At 52.4% G+C, this 16,540-nt stretch overlaps 3 protein-coding genes across 6 annotated transcripts in view; 2 read left to right on the forward strand and 1 right to left on the reverse strand.

Moving 5' to 3' along the window:
* The window catches only part of DDX42 (DEAD-box helicase 42), a 35,031-nt gene extending 31,157 nt beyond the window's left edge, over positions 1-3,874 (forward strand). For both annotated transcript variants that reach the window (XM_043905009.1, XM_043905010.1), the window contains 3 exons: positions 509-619; positions 1,718-1,819; positions 2,260-3,874. In XM_043905009.1, the coding sequence (XP_043760944.1) occupies positions 509-619; positions 1,718-1,819; positions 2,260-2,988 (942 nt within the window). In that variant the 3' untranslated portion in view covers positions 2,989-3,874. The remainder of the gene's footprint in view (positions 1-508; positions 620-1,717; positions 1,820-2,259) is intronic.
* Positions 3,665-11,763, reverse strand: FTSJ3 (FtsJ RNA 2'-O-methyltransferase 3). 2 transcript variants are annotated; one of them, XM_043905011.1, is made up of 21 exons: positions 11,283-11,763; positions 11,006-11,111; positions 10,040-10,086; positions 9,837-9,916; positions 9,311-9,410; positions 9,024-9,218; positions 8,825-8,940; positions 8,599-8,703; positions 8,416-8,516; positions 8,092-8,172; positions 7,854-8,000; positions 7,595-7,730; positions 6,255-6,436; positions 5,995-6,112; positions 5,642-5,910; positions 5,319-5,407; positions 5,131-5,230; positions 4,855-5,038; positions 4,677-4,771; positions 4,406-4,594; positions 3,665-3,910 (listed from the first exon to the last, which is right to left on the reverse strand). In XM_043905011.1, the coding sequence occupies exons 1-21, from the start codon at positions 11,347-11,349 to the stop codon at positions 3,901-3,903; spliced, it is 2,517 nt and encodes an 838-aa protein (XP_043760946.1). In that variant the 5' UTR covers positions 11,350-11,763; the 3' UTR covers positions 3,665-3,900. The 2 variants fall into 2 exon arrangements, with proteins under 2 accessions (XP_043760946.1, XP_043760947.1); XM_043905012.1 differs by having other exon boundaries at positions 3,665-4,594; positions 11,283-11,762.
* An 18-nt stretch (positions 11,764-11,781) lies between these two features.
* PSMC5 (proteasome 26S subunit, ATPase 5) lies at positions 11,782-16,514 on the forward strand. Of its 2 annotated transcripts, none has more exons than XM_043905021.1 (12): positions 11,782-11,934; positions 12,472-12,543; positions 14,055-14,124; positions 14,432-14,529; positions 14,696-14,752; positions 14,830-15,060; positions 15,340-15,466; positions 15,550-15,740; positions 15,844-15,942; positions 16,023-16,133; positions 16,223-16,309; positions 16,411-16,514. In XM_043905021.1, the coding sequence occupies exons 1-12, from the start codon at positions 11,911-11,913 to the stop codon at positions 16,462-16,464; spliced, it is 1,221 nt and encodes a 406-aa protein (XP_043760956.1). In that variant the 5' UTR covers positions 11,782-11,910; the 3' UTR covers positions 16,465-16,514. The 2 variants fall into 2 exon arrangements, with proteins under 2 accessions (XP_043760956.1, XP_043760957.1); XM_043905022.1 differs by lacking the exon at positions 11,782-11,934 and adding an exon at positions 12,131-12,305.
* The last annotated feature ends 26 nt before the right edge of the window (positions 16,515-16,540 follow it).

The following is a 16,540-nucleotide window of genomic DNA, read 5'->3' on the forward strand; positions in this document are numbered from 1 at the left end:
TTTTGTTTTTGGCATTTTCCTACATCTCATTGTGCTTCAGGCTTCCTTTGCTCTCAAGATTGATCAGCTTCTCTGATCAGCACCTTGCCACCTTTCAAGTGCTTTTGACTGTAACTTGTGATAGTCAGATAAAGCTCTAAGCCCCCCCAGAGATTTTACGTATAGATTGTCTGAGAAATAGAAAATAAATTCATTTTCCATGAGGTAGTTAGGAATGGCCAGAGGAACTGCTCTGCATTTGAGGTGTATTGTAATCATTTCCCTTCCTGGAAGCTCTGAAGGAAGAAAGGAGCAGTAAAAGGAAGCCTTAGCTAAAGGCTTCTGACAAATCTGATGGATTAAGCTACCAAAAAGAAGCTAATCTGTGGTTTCTGTGAACAGTTCCTCCTTTGCTATAGCTGCATTGGCTAAAGTTTCTCTCTCCCGTTTAGTTTCCTCTTTGACTTTGTTCTCTTCCTCTGGGTGCGTCTCCCTCCCGTGACTTAACCTTGAATTGTGTTTGCTGCAGAATGCCTGGTTTCGGAAATCCCGCTTCAAAGGAGGGAAGGGGAAAAAACTGAACATTGGTGGAGGAGGCCTGGGCTACCGGGAGCGGCCTGGCCTTGGCTCTGAGAACTCGGTGAGTCCAGACTCTAGCAGTGTCCTTCAGACTGGTCCTGCGTCTTTCTGACGTTAGGACTGTTTTCATTTACCTGAGTCTCAGTGAGTTCAAAACGCTGTCATCTGCTGGCTTGAGTCGGTACAGTACTGGTTCTCAATGTGACAATGTGAAGAAACTGTGTGTCCTTGACTGACTAGGTGTGCTCAGGAAATCAGTGTAGATTAGCACTGGTTCTCAAAGGTGGCCCCTGGACCTGCAGTAAATGCAGTCTCATGGCCCACCCTAGACCTGCTGAATCAGACTCTGGAGGTGGGGCCTAGCGGTCTTTCTACACACCCTCCAGCATTGGCCTTGAGCCAGAGGGTCCCTCTATAATTCAGCTGTATCTTATAACTAAACGCACAAACAATACTACACTCTCTGGGAAATTGGTTCAGATACAAGAGCTAGCTTTTCTCACAAACCAAGTAACAGGCTGCCCCTACCTGGCTTTCTTAACTTTCTTGTCACTTGATTCTTAAGCCAAGGAAGAAAGCGGTCAGTCTGCGCGTCTAGATCACTGTGGGTAACTTGGTGTCTTGGTGAAGTAGCCTGTCCCCGCATCACAGTGATGCTGCTGCTGTGGGATCATGCAGGTGATCGTGGTAATACCGAGCACTTAGATGTGCCCGGCCAGTTCAAGCAGCCACACACGTTAACTCAGGCTTCACAGTCACTCGGAGTAAATACAGCTGATAGACTGAGCCACCCAAGGTTACACTGTGGGAAGTGTTGAAGCGGAGGTTCAGACTCTTCAGGGTTTGGATGTAGAGCCTGAGCAGTTATGTGTGTACTGCACTGCCTTGTGGCCTTTTCAGCTTTAACATAATTTTTACCCAGTTACATAAACTTTAATGTTTATGCCTATAAATACCAGGTGATCAGCTTTGGGCATAATCTGACCTCATTTCTGATTGTTAGCGTGGGTTCTCAGAAATAGATTTAATGGGTTGAAAGGCATAAAAAGAATCCCACACCTATTTCAGCTCCCTCTTGTTTCCAGCATATTGAGGCCCTTCTGTGGCAGTGGGCTTCCCTGCTTACTCTTCCTTTCTCATGAGTGTGTTTATTTTTTAGGACCGAGGAAGTAACAACAATGTAATGAGCAATTATGAGGCCTACAAGCCCTCCACGGGAGCCATGGGAGACCGGCTGACGGCAATGAAAGCGGCTTTCCAGGTGTGAAATCAAGCACTTGGGGCAGTGGTGAGGGGCACTGATATTCCTGAGATGGTAGCTGGCCTTGTACACTAGGTGCTGGATTTCCCGAGGGCCTTCCCCCATTTTCAGTTCTGAATATCGGCTTAACTGCAGCTTACCTAGAGCTGCAGGTGTAGAGGCGGGACAGACCCCTGTTGCTGGTCGTCTCCTTCAGGCACACTCAGGGCCCTCGTCCTACAACAGTGTCAGCGTTCCCTCCCTGCTCTACCAGCTGTCAGGGCGCCAGGGCTCTTGTAACCTGGTTGAGAGTGCTTGCCGTTGTTTAACGAAGACAAGTTTGGTTCCGTGCCTCTTGTGCCCTGAACTGCTCCTCAGCCTTCTGTACCTCCAGTTAGCTAGCTGGGCCATTAGGTTTCTTACACTTCCTGTCTCACCCACTGCTGTTGTCTCTCTCTTAGTCACAGTACAAGAGTCACTTTGTTGCTGCCAGTTTAAGCAACCAGAAGGCTGGAAGCTCTGCGGCTGGGGCGAGCGGATGGACTAGTGCAGGGAGCTTGAATTCAGTTCCAACTAATTCAGCCCAGCAGGGCCACAGCAGTCCTGACAGCCCCATTGCCAGCGCCACGAAGGGTATCCCAGGCTTTGGCAGTACTGGGAACCTCAGCAGTGCCCCAGTGACCTACCCTTCTGCCGCCGCTCCGGGCGTCAACAACACAGCTTCAGGGAGTAACAGCCGAGAAGGGACTGGGGGTGGCAATGGGAAAAGAGAGCGATATACTGAGAACCGGGGTGGAAGTCGTCACAGTCATGGAGATAGTGGCAATCGGCATGGCGATAGTCCACGTCATGGAGATGGGGGTCGCCATGGAGATGGGGGTCGCCATGGAGATGGGTACCGCTACCCAGAGAGCAGCAGCCGTCACACTGACAGCCGCCGTCATGCTGATGGTCATCCTCACGGAGAGAACAGGCATGGAGGGGGCGGAGGCCGACACGGGGAGAGCCGGGGTGCCAGTGACGGTCGGAATGGTGAAAGCAGGAAGGAAAGTTGTAATCGTGAAAGCAAGATGGACCCCAAGGTGGACAGCCCCAAGGTGGACAAGATGGACAGCAAGACAGATAAGACTCCTGATGGTTTCGCTGTCCCTGAGCCACCCAAGCGCAAGAAAAGTCGATGGGACAGTTAGAGGGTATGTGCTGAAGCGTGAAATCAGTTGTCTTTAATTTTATTTTTAGATTTGGTAACTAGGTGTCTCAGGGCTGGGTTGGGGCCCAAGGTATAAGGACCCTGGGCCCTTAGTGGACAGCTGGAGTTTGGAGACGTGACCCATTCACCTAGGGAACGTTTCAGGTATTTACTTGGGAAGCTGCTTTCGTCTTAGAAGCAGCCAGAGTCGGCAGCTTCTTTTGGCTCTGGGTGAGTGTCACGAGGGTCAGCTGAGGATACCTTGGGAGAAGGGGCCTTACAGGGCACAAAACTCACTCTAGGTTTATATTGTATGTAGTGCATATTTTTTACTAAAATGTCACCTTAAAAACATCTACAAATTTTTCTGTGGCCAGGCAGTCCTCATTTGAGTCTGGATTGATTCTGCAGATCAGTCCTTGGAGGTGTTGGGGATGTGCACTGAAGCACTTCCAAGCCTCTGCAGGGGAGGTGGGGGGCGGGGAGGGGCCTGATTCTACGTGAGTTGATGCTCAGGTTTCCCAGCCAGGTTTGTGTCCAGCCCTGAGACAGGAAGCAGCAGCCTGCCAGACCGAGTCCCTGCAGCTGAGGGGAAAGACGATCCTGGAGACAGGACTGCTCTGGGCCTAAACTGTTGCTAAATTTAAAATGAAAAAAAACAAAAACCCAACAACAGCTTTTAAAAGTGTCTTCTATTTCATTGTATTTTTTTTAACTTGCCACAATGGTAGAAAAATCTTTTGCTGAAATGATTTTGATGATTTTTGTTTTATCTTGTTTATAAAAGGAAAAGAAATATACATACTTCAAATTTTGTGACTTTGTGAAGGTTTCTTTGAGATGTGCATTCCTCTCTGCTTGCTCTAGTAAATGTTTTACTACTGGGACCTGTGGATTGCTTGTCATTTCTCCTTCACCGTGAGCTGGAACATACAAATACGATTCAGAACAGTGCACAGGGTGTGAACACACAGGTGTTTTGGAGCTATCAAGTTCCCAGGAACTGAACTGTCAGAAAAGACATCTATGCTTCTGTTTTTATTCAGATGATAATGGGGGAAGACTTGAGAGTGCGCCCAGGCAGACTGCAGTGACTGCCACTGTGGTAGGGAACTCCCCTTAAAGGTGATTTACAAGTGGTGAGACTTCTCGCCCGGCGCCCCACGTCCTTCACGGAAGGGTTGTGGGCGCTGACAGCACCGACAGGGCATGTTTAGCAGGGCTTTGATGGGAGCCCTTTTCTTCCAGTCAGTATGTTGCCCCCCTCACTGCCCAGGACCACAGAGCACAGGTAGCTGGAACCTGTCTTACAAAGGCTGAGGCAGGCAAGGGCAGGGCTGGCACCAAGGAGGCCAGAAGGGGCACTGAGTCCCTCCTCATCCACACAGTCCCTCAGAGGCCCCGGTGGCCGCGCTCACTTCCTCTTGTGCTTTTTCTTCTGCTCCTTCCTCTGCTGTGCTCGCTGGTCCTTTTTCATCCTCGAATCCACCACCTTGAAGTGACCTCTGACCCCAGCTGGCCGGCGCACTTTGCGCCCCACACCTTTTTTGGCTACGACGTAGGTGACCTGGCGTTTCTCCTTTCCAAGCCCGGCTTTCTTGTAGAGACTGTAAGCGGAAGACACAGGTTAGAGGCTTCCTGCTGCTCCCTGATTCCGTGTACCTTTGTGGGTGACCCCCGGCCCCTCACCTTCGAAGCTGTGCCACTTTCTCCCGTTCTGAGATGTCCACCGTGTTAACCACAGCTTCTGCCTTCTTCTTAGTCTGCTCCAGCTTCTTGAGCATCTGTCGGGGGACCTCACAGTCAGGCCAGCCTCTTCTCCTACCCCTGCCCAGCCCACCAGCATCTCAGGCAGCCCCATGCTCACCCTCCGCTTCTTTCTGGCCTTGGCCTCGGCCACTTTCTTGATGGGCCGCGCATTGATTTCCCGCCAGCGTTTCCGGTAGTGTTCCACCTCCTTCTTATCGACAGGCAACTGTCGTATCCTGTGCTGCCTTTCCTCCTGCACAAACCAATCTGGAAGCTCCCCCTCGTCCTCATTGAACGTGTACCTAGGTGGAGAGAACACCAGATCAGGCTTTCACAGAAACCATCCCTCCCACTGCCTACCCAGGTCGATTCTCATGATGTCCTGGCCCCTCACCGGCTGAAGGAGTCATCTATAAGGTCTCTCTTGGCTTTTTTGGAAGAGGCAATAACCGCACCTAGAGCAAGGCCTTCAGGGTCCAGGATCCGATGTTTCACTAGGGAGGGAGGCAGAAGGTCACAGCTCAGCCCCTGACACCCACACCTCCAGGTGGTGTTTCCTCCCACTGGGTACAGAGCTCTCACCTGGGTCCTCGATAGGCACCACCTCAAACCCACCGTCGTCCTCTGACCTAGGCCCGCGGCCTCGCTTCTTCCCGCGCTGTGATTTCCAGCTGTGGAAGAGGGGAAGGATGTGCACCCATGTCCCACTGTAACCCACGCCACCCAGACCCAACCCTAGTTCTTAGTTAAAACTGCCTGGGGAACTTCCAGAAACCTTGCCCCTCAGGCCGTACTGCAGATCACTTACACCAGAACCATCTGCATTTCTCCACCTCCAACCCAGCTTACAGAGGATGGGGCAGAACCACTGCTCCGTGAGCCCGCTGTCAGCCGCCACCACTCACCTCTCCTCGTCCTCGCTGCTGCCGTCGCTGTCGGAGCTGCCGTCGCTGTCGCTCTCTTCCTCTCCAGGCCCAGGGGCGACCTCTGACCCCTTAGGAGCCCCCGCCCCCTTAGGGGCCTCACCCTGGCACGGGGGAGGCTTGCTTTCCGGCTCCTTATTAGAAGGCGGTGGTGGCGGCTGCTGCCCCTTGCGACGGCTTTCATACAGCAGCTGGGCCTGACTGATCTCCAGGGCCTCGTCAGCATCGTCCTCAATCCCGCTGAAGCCGTCCTGCGATGGGGGAGTCGTCAGGCACCCCTCTCTCTCCCGGGGAACGCCAGCCCTGGTGTGTCTCGGCCCCCAGCCTCTGCTTACCTTGGAGAACCACAGGCTGGCCTGTTCTTCCTGCAGCACTGCCTTTTCCTTTAATGGTACCAACAGTGGATTCTCTTTTTCCTCCTCTTTATCATCTTCCACTTCAGCAAATCGTACACTGTAGCCCCAAGGTAAGTGGGTGGATCAGTGCTCTGGAGGGCTTGCTGCCCCCAACTCCCATGGGGAACTTGAGCTGAGGGCGCCCTATAGACACCTCCCCAGACACTCCCCCCGCCCCGACACACACACACACTCCTTACCACTTTTGGTCCTTTAGACTCTGAGGTTCTTTGACTCCTGCCAGCTCCTCTAGATCCAGGTCACTATCTAGAGATGCATCGTCGTCGTCCTCACCATCTGATATGTAGATGTCATCTCTTGGCGGGTCAGACAAAAATGTGTCTGCAGCACTCATGTCCCCCTGTGTTACCTCCTCTAACAACTGAAGAGCGACAGAAACAGAGGTCATGGGTACCGACAAGGAACATACTGCTGTATTCCTCCCTGTTCGTCATCTTAGCTTATTCTCAGCAACATCAGAAAAAACACTGTGGCAAGTACATCACCTCCTTTTATAGACAGGGAGGTGATGGGGTTAACTGTTTAAAACACCCCACCCTAGGCCATGTCTCTCAGCATTCTCTTCTTCAGTTACTGGAAGGAATAGGTTTATGGAAAAGCACCCCATGGCCTAACTGGTGTCAAACTTTAAAATGTTTTAAAATCACTGGTTTTCAAATTACTCAGAAGGCACCTTATCACTGGAGAATATCTACAACTGTTGTTTCCGTTGAATAAAGGAGCCCAGCAACACACATCTAACAGGAAGAATTGTTTCACTTATAAATCACTTGTCACCTCCAAAATCTGTTCTCATGGCAAAGACAGCTACTATTTCCTGAATTACACACCAGGAATCACACCTAACCATCATTGTTTACTTCTTCCTAACACCCTAGTAGGTGGTTTCTGTTAATATCTTTTACAGATGAGGACACAGGCAAAGGATGCGAAAGTGGTGGTCCGCCCCAGGACCACTGTGCTCTCTGGCTCCTGTACGATGTGACCCAGCTGTTACCTTTACACACAAGAGCCACAGAAGCTCATTTTATTTGTGATGCTGCTTTTACCAGAAAAAGCCGAGTCTCTAGCATTCAGCAGAAAGTCCCGTCCAACAGCCGAGAGTAGACAGGTGCTAACTTGGTCTCAGTGAACTGAACAACGCTGTGCTCCGCCTCCCCGAGGGGAACCCCCAACATATGCGCTGGTGACCCAGGCACCCTGGCTGCACTGCCTCTCACCTAATCTGGCAGCGAGAGCCTTGTGGTTCTGATGCTCTACTTCTAGAAAGATTAAACAAATCTACATCACACTCACAAAGCTTCCTACTCTGCCATTATTTTAGGTGTACGTTCCCTCCTGGTCTTTGAAATATAAGGCTGTTTTTTCCCAACCTCCCCTCACCAAGTCATTTATGGGCGAGGACAGCAACCAGGAGCCAAGATCATTCAGCGTACTGAACCAAAGGCCTCCGGGCCCCCACCTCCGAACGCCCACGCAGGTCCTCCCGGTCTCCTGCGTGGGCCCCACCCCACCTCACCTGGTGACCCCGGATGGTGCGCAGGGAGAACATGCCAGTCTCCCCCTCGTCTGCGATGGAAACCCCGGGAAGATCCATCTTCAGCTCCACGCGCTCCCGCTGCTTCCTCTGCTCACGCAGCAGCTTCTTCTTCTTCCTGATGGGCCGGGTTGAAGAGTTACAGATGCCCAGCTCTGGAGATTCCCTAGCCAGGCCTTCACACTCCCCCACATCCTCACCCACTGAGGGACTCGGCTATGGTGGTCCCCAGCTCCCCTACCTCTTTAATTCTGCCACCTCCTGGGCCTTCATCTCCGCCAGGGTGCGGTTCAGCTGCTCCTCCTCCTCCTCCTCCTGAGACGGCTGCGGCCCAGTCCCTGCTGCGGACTCCTCCTCCTCTCCTTCCTCTTCCTCCCCTGAGCTGAGGCTGAAACAAGTGTCCCAGGAGCTGGTTATCTCCACGGACGCCTCCCGCAGACACCCGCTCAGTGCCTGCCCTGGCTTGGCTCCCTCCTCACCTGATGTCCAGTGCCTTTGCTTGCTCTTTCAGCTTCTTGGCCATGTATCGCCGAAGCTTCGTCCTCCAGTTCAGTAGGGACCTGCCCCAGAAATACCATTCCTGACCCTACTGTCTCCGTCTGTCAGCCTCCATCAACCTCCTCCTGGTTTAGGACCATACCCCAAACCTCAAGTGTGAGCCACGTAAGTCCGAGGACTCAGGCCCCCACCCCGGACCTCCAACACAGCAGCATCCTGTTCCCCGAGATCTAGCATCATGTCCCTCCCAGGCCTCCCCACCGCCCTCGGGGCTCCCAGAACTTCTGCCCACCCCCAGAGCGAACCTGAGCTCCTTGCGCCCCAGCACTTTGATGTCCTGACAGCACACTCGTATGTCCTCGGTGGTGGCTGGATGCTGTGCCAGCTCGTTGTCATCTAGTGAGATCTGTTCGGGGGGGAGAGGAGTGGGGAGATGCTCAGGCCCTGTTTCTGGGGCTCCCCCACAGCCCTCGAGTCTGGGGACTCACTTCACTGGCTTTGGAGAGGAAGTCAACAGGGTTGGCAGCTCGGAGGAAGTCAGTGATGGAGGTTCGGTGATAGAGAGTAAGGTCGCCCTCAGCATAGCCTTCAGCCTTAAGAAGAGAGATAATGAAGGTTGAGCAGTCAGTCCCTTTCAGGGTGTCTGTAGGACCCACCAGGCCCAGCCTCCTCCAAGTTCCAGGACCTAAAAGTGGCCCCACTCCCCTAACACACCTTTGGCTTCTTCTTAGTCACCAATTCTGTAACAGTCTTGGCCTGAACTTCGACTTCCTTGAAGGCAAACTTGGGGTCAAAGAATTTACTGTCAACCTTGTCAGGAGCCAGGAAACCTAAGGTAATAAGATTCATGAGCAAGTGTGCTTTGGTAGGTAGGAGACTGATTAATCAAGAGAACAAAGGAAGTTACACCCACCCTGGCAGACTACAAAGATCTCCGCAGATTCATGACGAGAGGCTTGGGGCTTGGTGGCCTGGACACGGCGGAAGAGCTGCTGGAAGATCCACAGTAAGGGCTGATAGTCACGAGAACGGAAAACCTTTGTGATGAAGCAGCCACCACGGCCCAGAAAGTCACAAGCCAAACGCAGAGCCATCAACGTCAAATGGGCTGTGGGAAAGAGATGGTAAGCTGAGGACCTCTGCAGCCTGAGAGGGCATGCCTGCCTCCACCCTTATCTCCACGTCCTCCAACCCCAGCACCTTGTGAGTAAGCATCATGGGCCCAGCTAGCCCCGACGTTGGGGGCCCCATCATTGAGCACAACATCAACCTTCCAGGTTTTCAGCTCCTTCCTCAGGGCCTACAGAGAAGGAAGAGATTACTGCAACTCAAATCCAGACATGGCTATGAACAGAATCACTGGTTCAGCCATCTGTCCACCCAGTCATTTGTTGAGTGCCTGCCACAGGCCAATTCCTGTGCCGTGGACAGGGGATACAATGATAAGCAAACCTATCTGTCCTCATGGAGCTTAGTCTACTAGAGAACCTGCTGGAAAGGACTTCATGGAAATCTCTGCACTTCCTCCAACTCCAAAGACTTCTTTCCTGAATAAACAAAGGCTGGATGGACACAGTCTTTTGGGCCTTGTCATACAGACAATGTGTGGGCACTATTTAGCGCATGGTAAGCAGGAAAAATGTGCCTTCAAGGGATCCAGGTGGGAAGAGGGATGGATGCAGATGTCTACATATTAGAAGGACAGGAAAAGGGAGGTTCCCATTACCTGCCTACAGCGTTCAGTTGTGATGTCCTCCTGGAGTGTCACCACATTGGGAAGAGGCTTGATTGGGACCAGATCCACTCCTGGAAGAAAAGAGGGAAGAGGATTCCAAAAGGCTGCCTCAAGCAGGGAGGAAGGAAATGCAGAACCACAGTGTCTCACTCTCCACCCCCCTGGAACACCTAAGAGAGCCACCGGTCACTCACCCACAATAAGGCTGGATACAGGCATAAACTTGGCAGCCACTTGCAGCCTATAAAAGAGAAGTAAAGATTAAAACACCCTCAACCACCCCTCCCACTCCCTCGACAATCTGATCTCCCAGCCCCCAGTGTTGGGAGTCTCTGGGACCTGGGACCTTTTGCTGCAGGGTTTGCAGTTGAACAAACAACTCCTCAAGTAATAAAATACAAACAAACCACAAGTGACTAAAAATAACCGTATGCATGCCCAGCTTGGGTGAATTTTGGGCAAGAAGATACAAAAAGACCAAAAAACAAACAAATCCACTGCCACTTATGAAGGGCTAGGAGCAAAAGCACTCACCATCACCAAAAGGGTGAGCAAACCACCTAAGCCACTCCTAAGGCTGGGCTTCTAGACACAGCAACCCTCACCCCATATAAAGAATCAGCTCACACCCTCTCTGGGAGCTAGCAAGCAAGGGAACTTGTTACTTGTTCTCATGCCCTCCTGCTGCAGCAGGAGCCCCAATAAAGCTTTGCCTGAATTTCCTGTCTGGCCTCTAATCAATTTCTATTGACTTGGGGAAGGCAAAGAACCCTGCTCTGGGAAAGACTGAAGGCAGGAGAAGGGGATGACAGAAGATGAGATAGTTGGATGACATCACCAACTCGATGGAAATGAGTCTGAGCAAGCTCCAGGAGTTGGTGATGGACAGGGAGGCGGGGTGTGCAGAAGTCCATGGGGTCGCAAAGAGTCAGACACGACTGAGCAACTGAATGGAACTGAAGAACCCTGGTCGATACCAGCCAAACATACGTACGTACACGTTCCAAATCTTCCCTCCTGAAGCTTACAGTTCTGGGGAGTACAGAAATATGAGGCTGGTATTACTGTATCCCTCCCGCCCCTCAACGCAATTCTCAGTCATCCAAGGCTGGAACCGAGAAAGTTTCCATAAGGAGCGTCAGGTGCCAGGTGTTACCCACCATCCACCCGGTGCAGCGCACAGGTCCAGCAATGCTCGGGCTTTTTGCAGAAATTGAAAGCGGCGATTCAGCTGGATCAGCTTGAAAGCAGAGCGGGAGCGGTAACCTGGGGGCGGCGACAAAATAACAAGGTCCGCGAAGCGCTTTCCCAACGGGATTTCTGCGGACTCCCGACCCACTACCCCTTCTGCGGAAGAGAAACTCAATATTCGGAAAGCGGGGCGAACCGACCGAGGTCGGTGGCTCGCCAGCTCTGACAGCACGAACCCTGACTCACCGGTCTCCTTCGCCAAGTGATAGAATTTGTCCCGCCGGCTCTTCCCGACTTTGCCCTTTTTGCCCATGGTGTAACGTGGGGGCACCTCTCAATCGGGAGAGAAAGCAGAAGTTGGAACGTCTCTTCCCGGAGCACTAGATTCCGCTTTCCGTTCCCCACTCGCCGTCGCGGAGACACTCAGCGTCTTACTCGACACCACTCTCTGGCAGCCAGCACCGTTTTCTCCAGCCTCTGAGAGGCACATGTGGGCAGCAAACGTACTTCCGCTTCCGCTTGCGTCGCGGCTCCAAGTTTTCCGCCATTAAGAGCGTGGCTACAAATCTTTCTCTGTAATCCTTCCCCAGGTTCTGTAAGTTGGAAGCCGGCACCAGGAGAAAATGGCGCCAAAACAGAATTTCTAGAGAGTAACTTTAGGAGCTCTGTGCCTTTTACACCAAATACCCTGACCTCGCGTACCCCTTTATGGCCCTTGTTATTTGTTACCGTCCGTTCTCACATCCCGCCCATTGACCCGGAACTGTTCTCTGCCGAATCTTTGCCCCCCGCCCCCCCACCCCCGCCAAGCTCCGGCTTTGCGCTTGCGCGCCAAAGCGGCTCTGATGCCGGCGGTCTCCGCGGAAGAGGGAAGATGGCGCTTGACGGACCAGAGCAGGTATGGCGGCGGCGGCCGGGCGGGGATCGGGGCTGGATGCGAAGCAGGTGCGATCCGAGGTGGGCAGCCGGCCGGGGCCAGCGGGTGGGGGGAGTCCAGGGTGGGTGGGCCAGTCTAGACTGGGCCCTGCCTGGGACCGGATCTGCTGTGTCAGCGCCGCCCGCGGCGGGTCACGGCAGGGCCGGGAGTGGAAGACCGGGTGCAAGCCGATTTAGTGAGGAGCGGTGGGAGCGGTGGGAGCGGGAACCCACCCTTGCGGGAGTCGGGGGCCCGTGCTCCCTGCTGGCTGCTCCTGTACAAGTAACATCTCGGGACTGCGTAGCGTTCCCGGGTGCGCTGTTTCTTGATCCTCCTCCTGAAAGTCTTAAGAGGTAGGCAACGTTCTCATGCTGTTTTAGTTTAAGTCTTAAGGAAATGGTTGTGAAGAGAGGGAGTGAGGGATCAGAACACAAATCTTAAATCTCCGAAATCAACGTGGAAGTAGCTTTATCCCTTGGATGTTTAGCTTTTTGGTTAATAATTACACTGTGTCCTCAGATGGAGCTGGAAGAGGGGAAGGCAGGCAGTGGACTCCGCCAATATTATCTGTCCAAGATTGAAGAACTCCAGGTGAGAACGGACTTCAGAGGTCCAGAGGGAGCTAGAAGGGAGATGAGCGGATCTCTACAAATCCATGTAATTCCACTGGGGGCGCAATGGAAAAAGTAGTATTGATAACAAGTTAATAGTATAAAGTATATGAAATTAAGTGTCTCGTGTTCCCCTCAAATCCCACCTTTTTGAAGATAATTAATATTCACAGTTTCTTACACATCTTCAAGAGTCAAATAATAACATAAAAGTACCCCCCAGCCAAAAGTCATTCCTTTTAGAAGCCTGAATGAGACAGTTTCTTGTAAAGAGAAGACATAGGGTCAGGAAATGACATTTATCAGAGAAGGTTGGGGCAGAGTGAGAGAAGACAGAATTGAGGAGTCTGGGAAATGCTGATTCCATGGGACTGAGTGAAGAGGAACTGACCGCCCAGTGCTCTAGCCTAGAGAAGCAGCAAGGACCACGGAAATAAGGAAAATAACGTACATTGCATGGAGATGCGCCACAAGGGAAAATTCTGAACTTCAGTTACATTCATGGGTATCATATCTGGTTTGTCATTTTTGAAATGCTTTATCTGTGTGACAAAGGTCCATATAGTCAAAGCTGTAGTTTTTCCAGTAGTCATGTACAGATATGAGAGTTGAACCATAAAGAAAGCTGAGCACTGAAGAATCGATGCTTTTGAATTGTGGTGCTGGGGAAAACTCTTGAGAGTCCCTTGGACAGCAGGGAGATCAAACCAGTCCATCCTAAAGGAAATCAACCCTGAATATTCATTGCAAGGACTGATGCTGAAGCTTTAATCCTTTGGTGACCCAATGTGAAGAGTCAACTCATTGGAAAAGACCCTGATGCTGGGAGACTGAGGGCAAGAGGACAAGGAGGTGACAGAGGATGAGATGGTTGGATGGCATCACTGACTCAGTCGACACGAATTTGAGCAAACTCCAGGAGATAGTGAAGGACAGGAAAGTCTGGTGTGCTACAGTCCATGGGGTCACAAAGAGTCAGACACGAGTTAGTGACTGAACAACAATATATGCTCTCATTTGTTCCTCATGTTAATCCTGAGAAGAGCCAGGATAGGGGTGCTATACCCACTTGAAGTTTGGTAACAGATCTAGACCTTTCTCATGGTTTTTATTGGCTTTACTCAGCTGATGATTGCCAGCAATAGTTAGAACTTAGGATTCTGACTCAGAAATCTTCCCTCAATACCCAAGTTCCACTCTGAGAAACTATGTGGATCAGCTGTTACCTTGTCTCCATTAGGGTTTGTTATTCCTAGACCAGTATCAGACAAGCAGCTCCCCCCCCCCCACCCCGCCCCGCCCCCCCGTGGTTGTCCTCCACTCCAGAGGCACTCTTGGAGGGCAGGTAAAGGTTAAAGTCATATTGGAGAATCTGAATGGGGAATGCAGGTGCCCTGTGCTTTCCTCACTCAGCTCATATCAGCCTAAGGATCTTGGACAAGATTTTAACCTCCTCCTGTTTTCCACCCTTTGCTTCTTGTTCTCCAATAGCTGATTGTGAATGATAAGAGCCAAAATCTCCGGAGGCTACAGGCACAGAGGAATGAGCTTAATGCAAAAGGTGAGGAGGGAAAGATGGGAGGGCTGCATGGAGGCAACTGGTGTGAGGTCTGAGTGTTCAGTCTCCTTGAAGAAGCGAGCCTTCACCTAAGTGCCCATTGCTTTTCCCAATCCAAGGTGTTGCTCTGTTCACATGCACCTCTCTCCTGAGTTTCACTGTAATCTCCTTAAAGATGTGAATTCTTGAGTTTCTTTTTGAGTCCTTCCCTTCAAAACTTTAAAATGGTGTTTAGTTCATGCATGTTTAACTGAGTCACAGGGGAAAGACATCAAAATCTGACTGATCATGGTGTCTGCTTCCCACCTAGTTCGCCTGCTGCGGGAGGAGCTACAGCTGCTGCAGGAACAGGGCTCCTACGTGGGAGAAGTAGTCCGGGCCATGGATAAGAAGAAAGTGCTAGTCAAGGTAAAGGCAGCAGGACCCGGCCCCAGCCCCACCTGCCTCTGCATTCCCGTACCTTTGTGCACCGTGAGGACGTTGTTCTCACCTTAGTGTAAGATTCGTGGGTCTTCTGGGTGAGGTTGGTGATTTGGTAACTGTCGGGGACGGTCATGCACCCTTGTTTCTGTAGGTACATCCTGAGGGCAAGTTTGTCGTCGACGTGGACAAGAACATCGACATCAATGACGTGAGTGCAGCCCGGGAGGTGGGAGGTGGGGGTCAGCTCTCACCACACCACTTCCTGAACCTCTGTCCCTTGCCCAGGTGACACCCAATTGCCGGGTGGCCCTCAGAAATGATAGCTACACTCTGCACAAGATCCTGCCCAACAAGGTGGACCCGCTGGTGTCGCTGATGATGGTGGAGAAGGTGCCAGACTCAACTTATGAGATGATTGGTGGACTGGACAAGCAGATCAAGGAGATCAAAGAAGTGATTGAGCTGCCTGTGAAGCACCCCGAGCTGTTTGAAGCGCTGGGCATCGCGCAGCCCAAGGTGAGCGGGCTTCTGGGCGAGGGCCATGCTGCCACTGTACACTGCCCCAGCCGGGTAGACTGAGCTTGCTTCCACTGGTCCTGCTCACCCCGGGGCTGGGGGAGAGATGCTCCCAGGCCGTCGAATGGTTTGGGTGTAAGCTCCATAAGGGACTTCGTGACATTCACTTTTTTAGCTCTAGTATCTAATGTGGGATCTAGCACTGTGCAAACACTTAATGTTCCTTGAATGAAACATAGGGGCCAGCTTCCTTCCCTGAGCCCCACCCTTGCTCTCTAGGGGGTACTGCTGTATGGACCCCCAGGCACGGGGAAGACGCTGCTGGCCCGGGCCGTGGCGCATCATACAGACTGCACCTTCATTCGTGTCTCTGGCTCTGAATTGGTACAGAAATTCATCGGGGAAGGTAACTGTGGTCAGAAACAAAATCTAAGGAGGGGAGGGGGCGGAGCTCGTTTGCTCGTTGACACCCGCTTGGTCTCTGCACAGGGGCGCGGATGGTGAGGGAGCTGTTTGTCATGGCCCGAGAACATGCTCCGTCTATCATCTTCATGGATGAAATTGACTCCATTGGCTCCTCGAGGCTGGAGGGGGGCTCTGGAGGGGACAGTGAAGTCCAGCGCACTATGCTGGAGCTGCTCAACCAGCTGGATGGCTTTGAGGCCACCAAGAATATCAAGGTGTGGTGGGGTCGGCTGGGGCGAGGACCCAGGGAAGGCCCTGGGTGAGGGGCAGCCTGCCTTAGGAAGGGCTCAGCTGACGCCACTTGCTTTGTCCACTCAGGTTATCATGGCAACTAATAGGATTGACATCCTAGACTCGGCGCTGCTCCGCCCAGGGCGCATAGACAGAAAAATTGAATTCCCACCCCCCAACGAGGAGGTTTGTAATCAGCAGCACTGGCAGCAGCCCCGGCTGTGGGGGTAGGCCCTGGGCTCAGGCTTTTCCTCTCCCATCGCTAGGCCCGGCTGGACATTTTGAAGATCCATTCTCGGAAAATGAACCTGACCCGGGGGATCAACCTGAGAAAAATTGCTGAGCTCATGCCAGGAGCGTCAGGGGCTGAAGTGAAGGTAACAGGAGTGCCCAAGGGATAGGGGGCAGAGGCAGGAAGCACTGGGCTCAGGGCACAGCGGCAGCTCCGCCTTCTCTCCCTGCTCAGGGCGTGTGTACCGAGGCTGGCATGTATGCGCTGCGGGAGCGTCGAGTCCACGTCACGCAGGAGGACTTTGAGATGGCAGTAGCTAAGGTACAGGGCCACATCTTTTGGCCTCTGCTGGTGGCGGCTCTGGAACAGTGGGGTTGGGCACGTGTTCACTGGGTCTCTAACTCAAATGCTTACTCTCCCAGGTCATGCAAAAGGACAGTGAGAAAAACATGTCCATCAAGAAACTATGGAAGTGAGGCGGACGTCCTTTGTGTGGATCCCTTAAATAAAGCTCTGCCGGTCAGGACCTTGAGGACTTGAGTCTGTTAATCA

Source organism: Cervus elaphus, chromosome 5 (assembly GCF_910594005.1).
Source record: "Cervus elaphus chromosome 5, mCerEla1.1, whole genome shotgun sequence".
Classification (NCBI taxonomy): domain Eukaryota; kingdom Metazoa; phylum Chordata; class Mammalia; order Artiodactyla; family Cervidae; genus Cervus; species Cervus elaphus.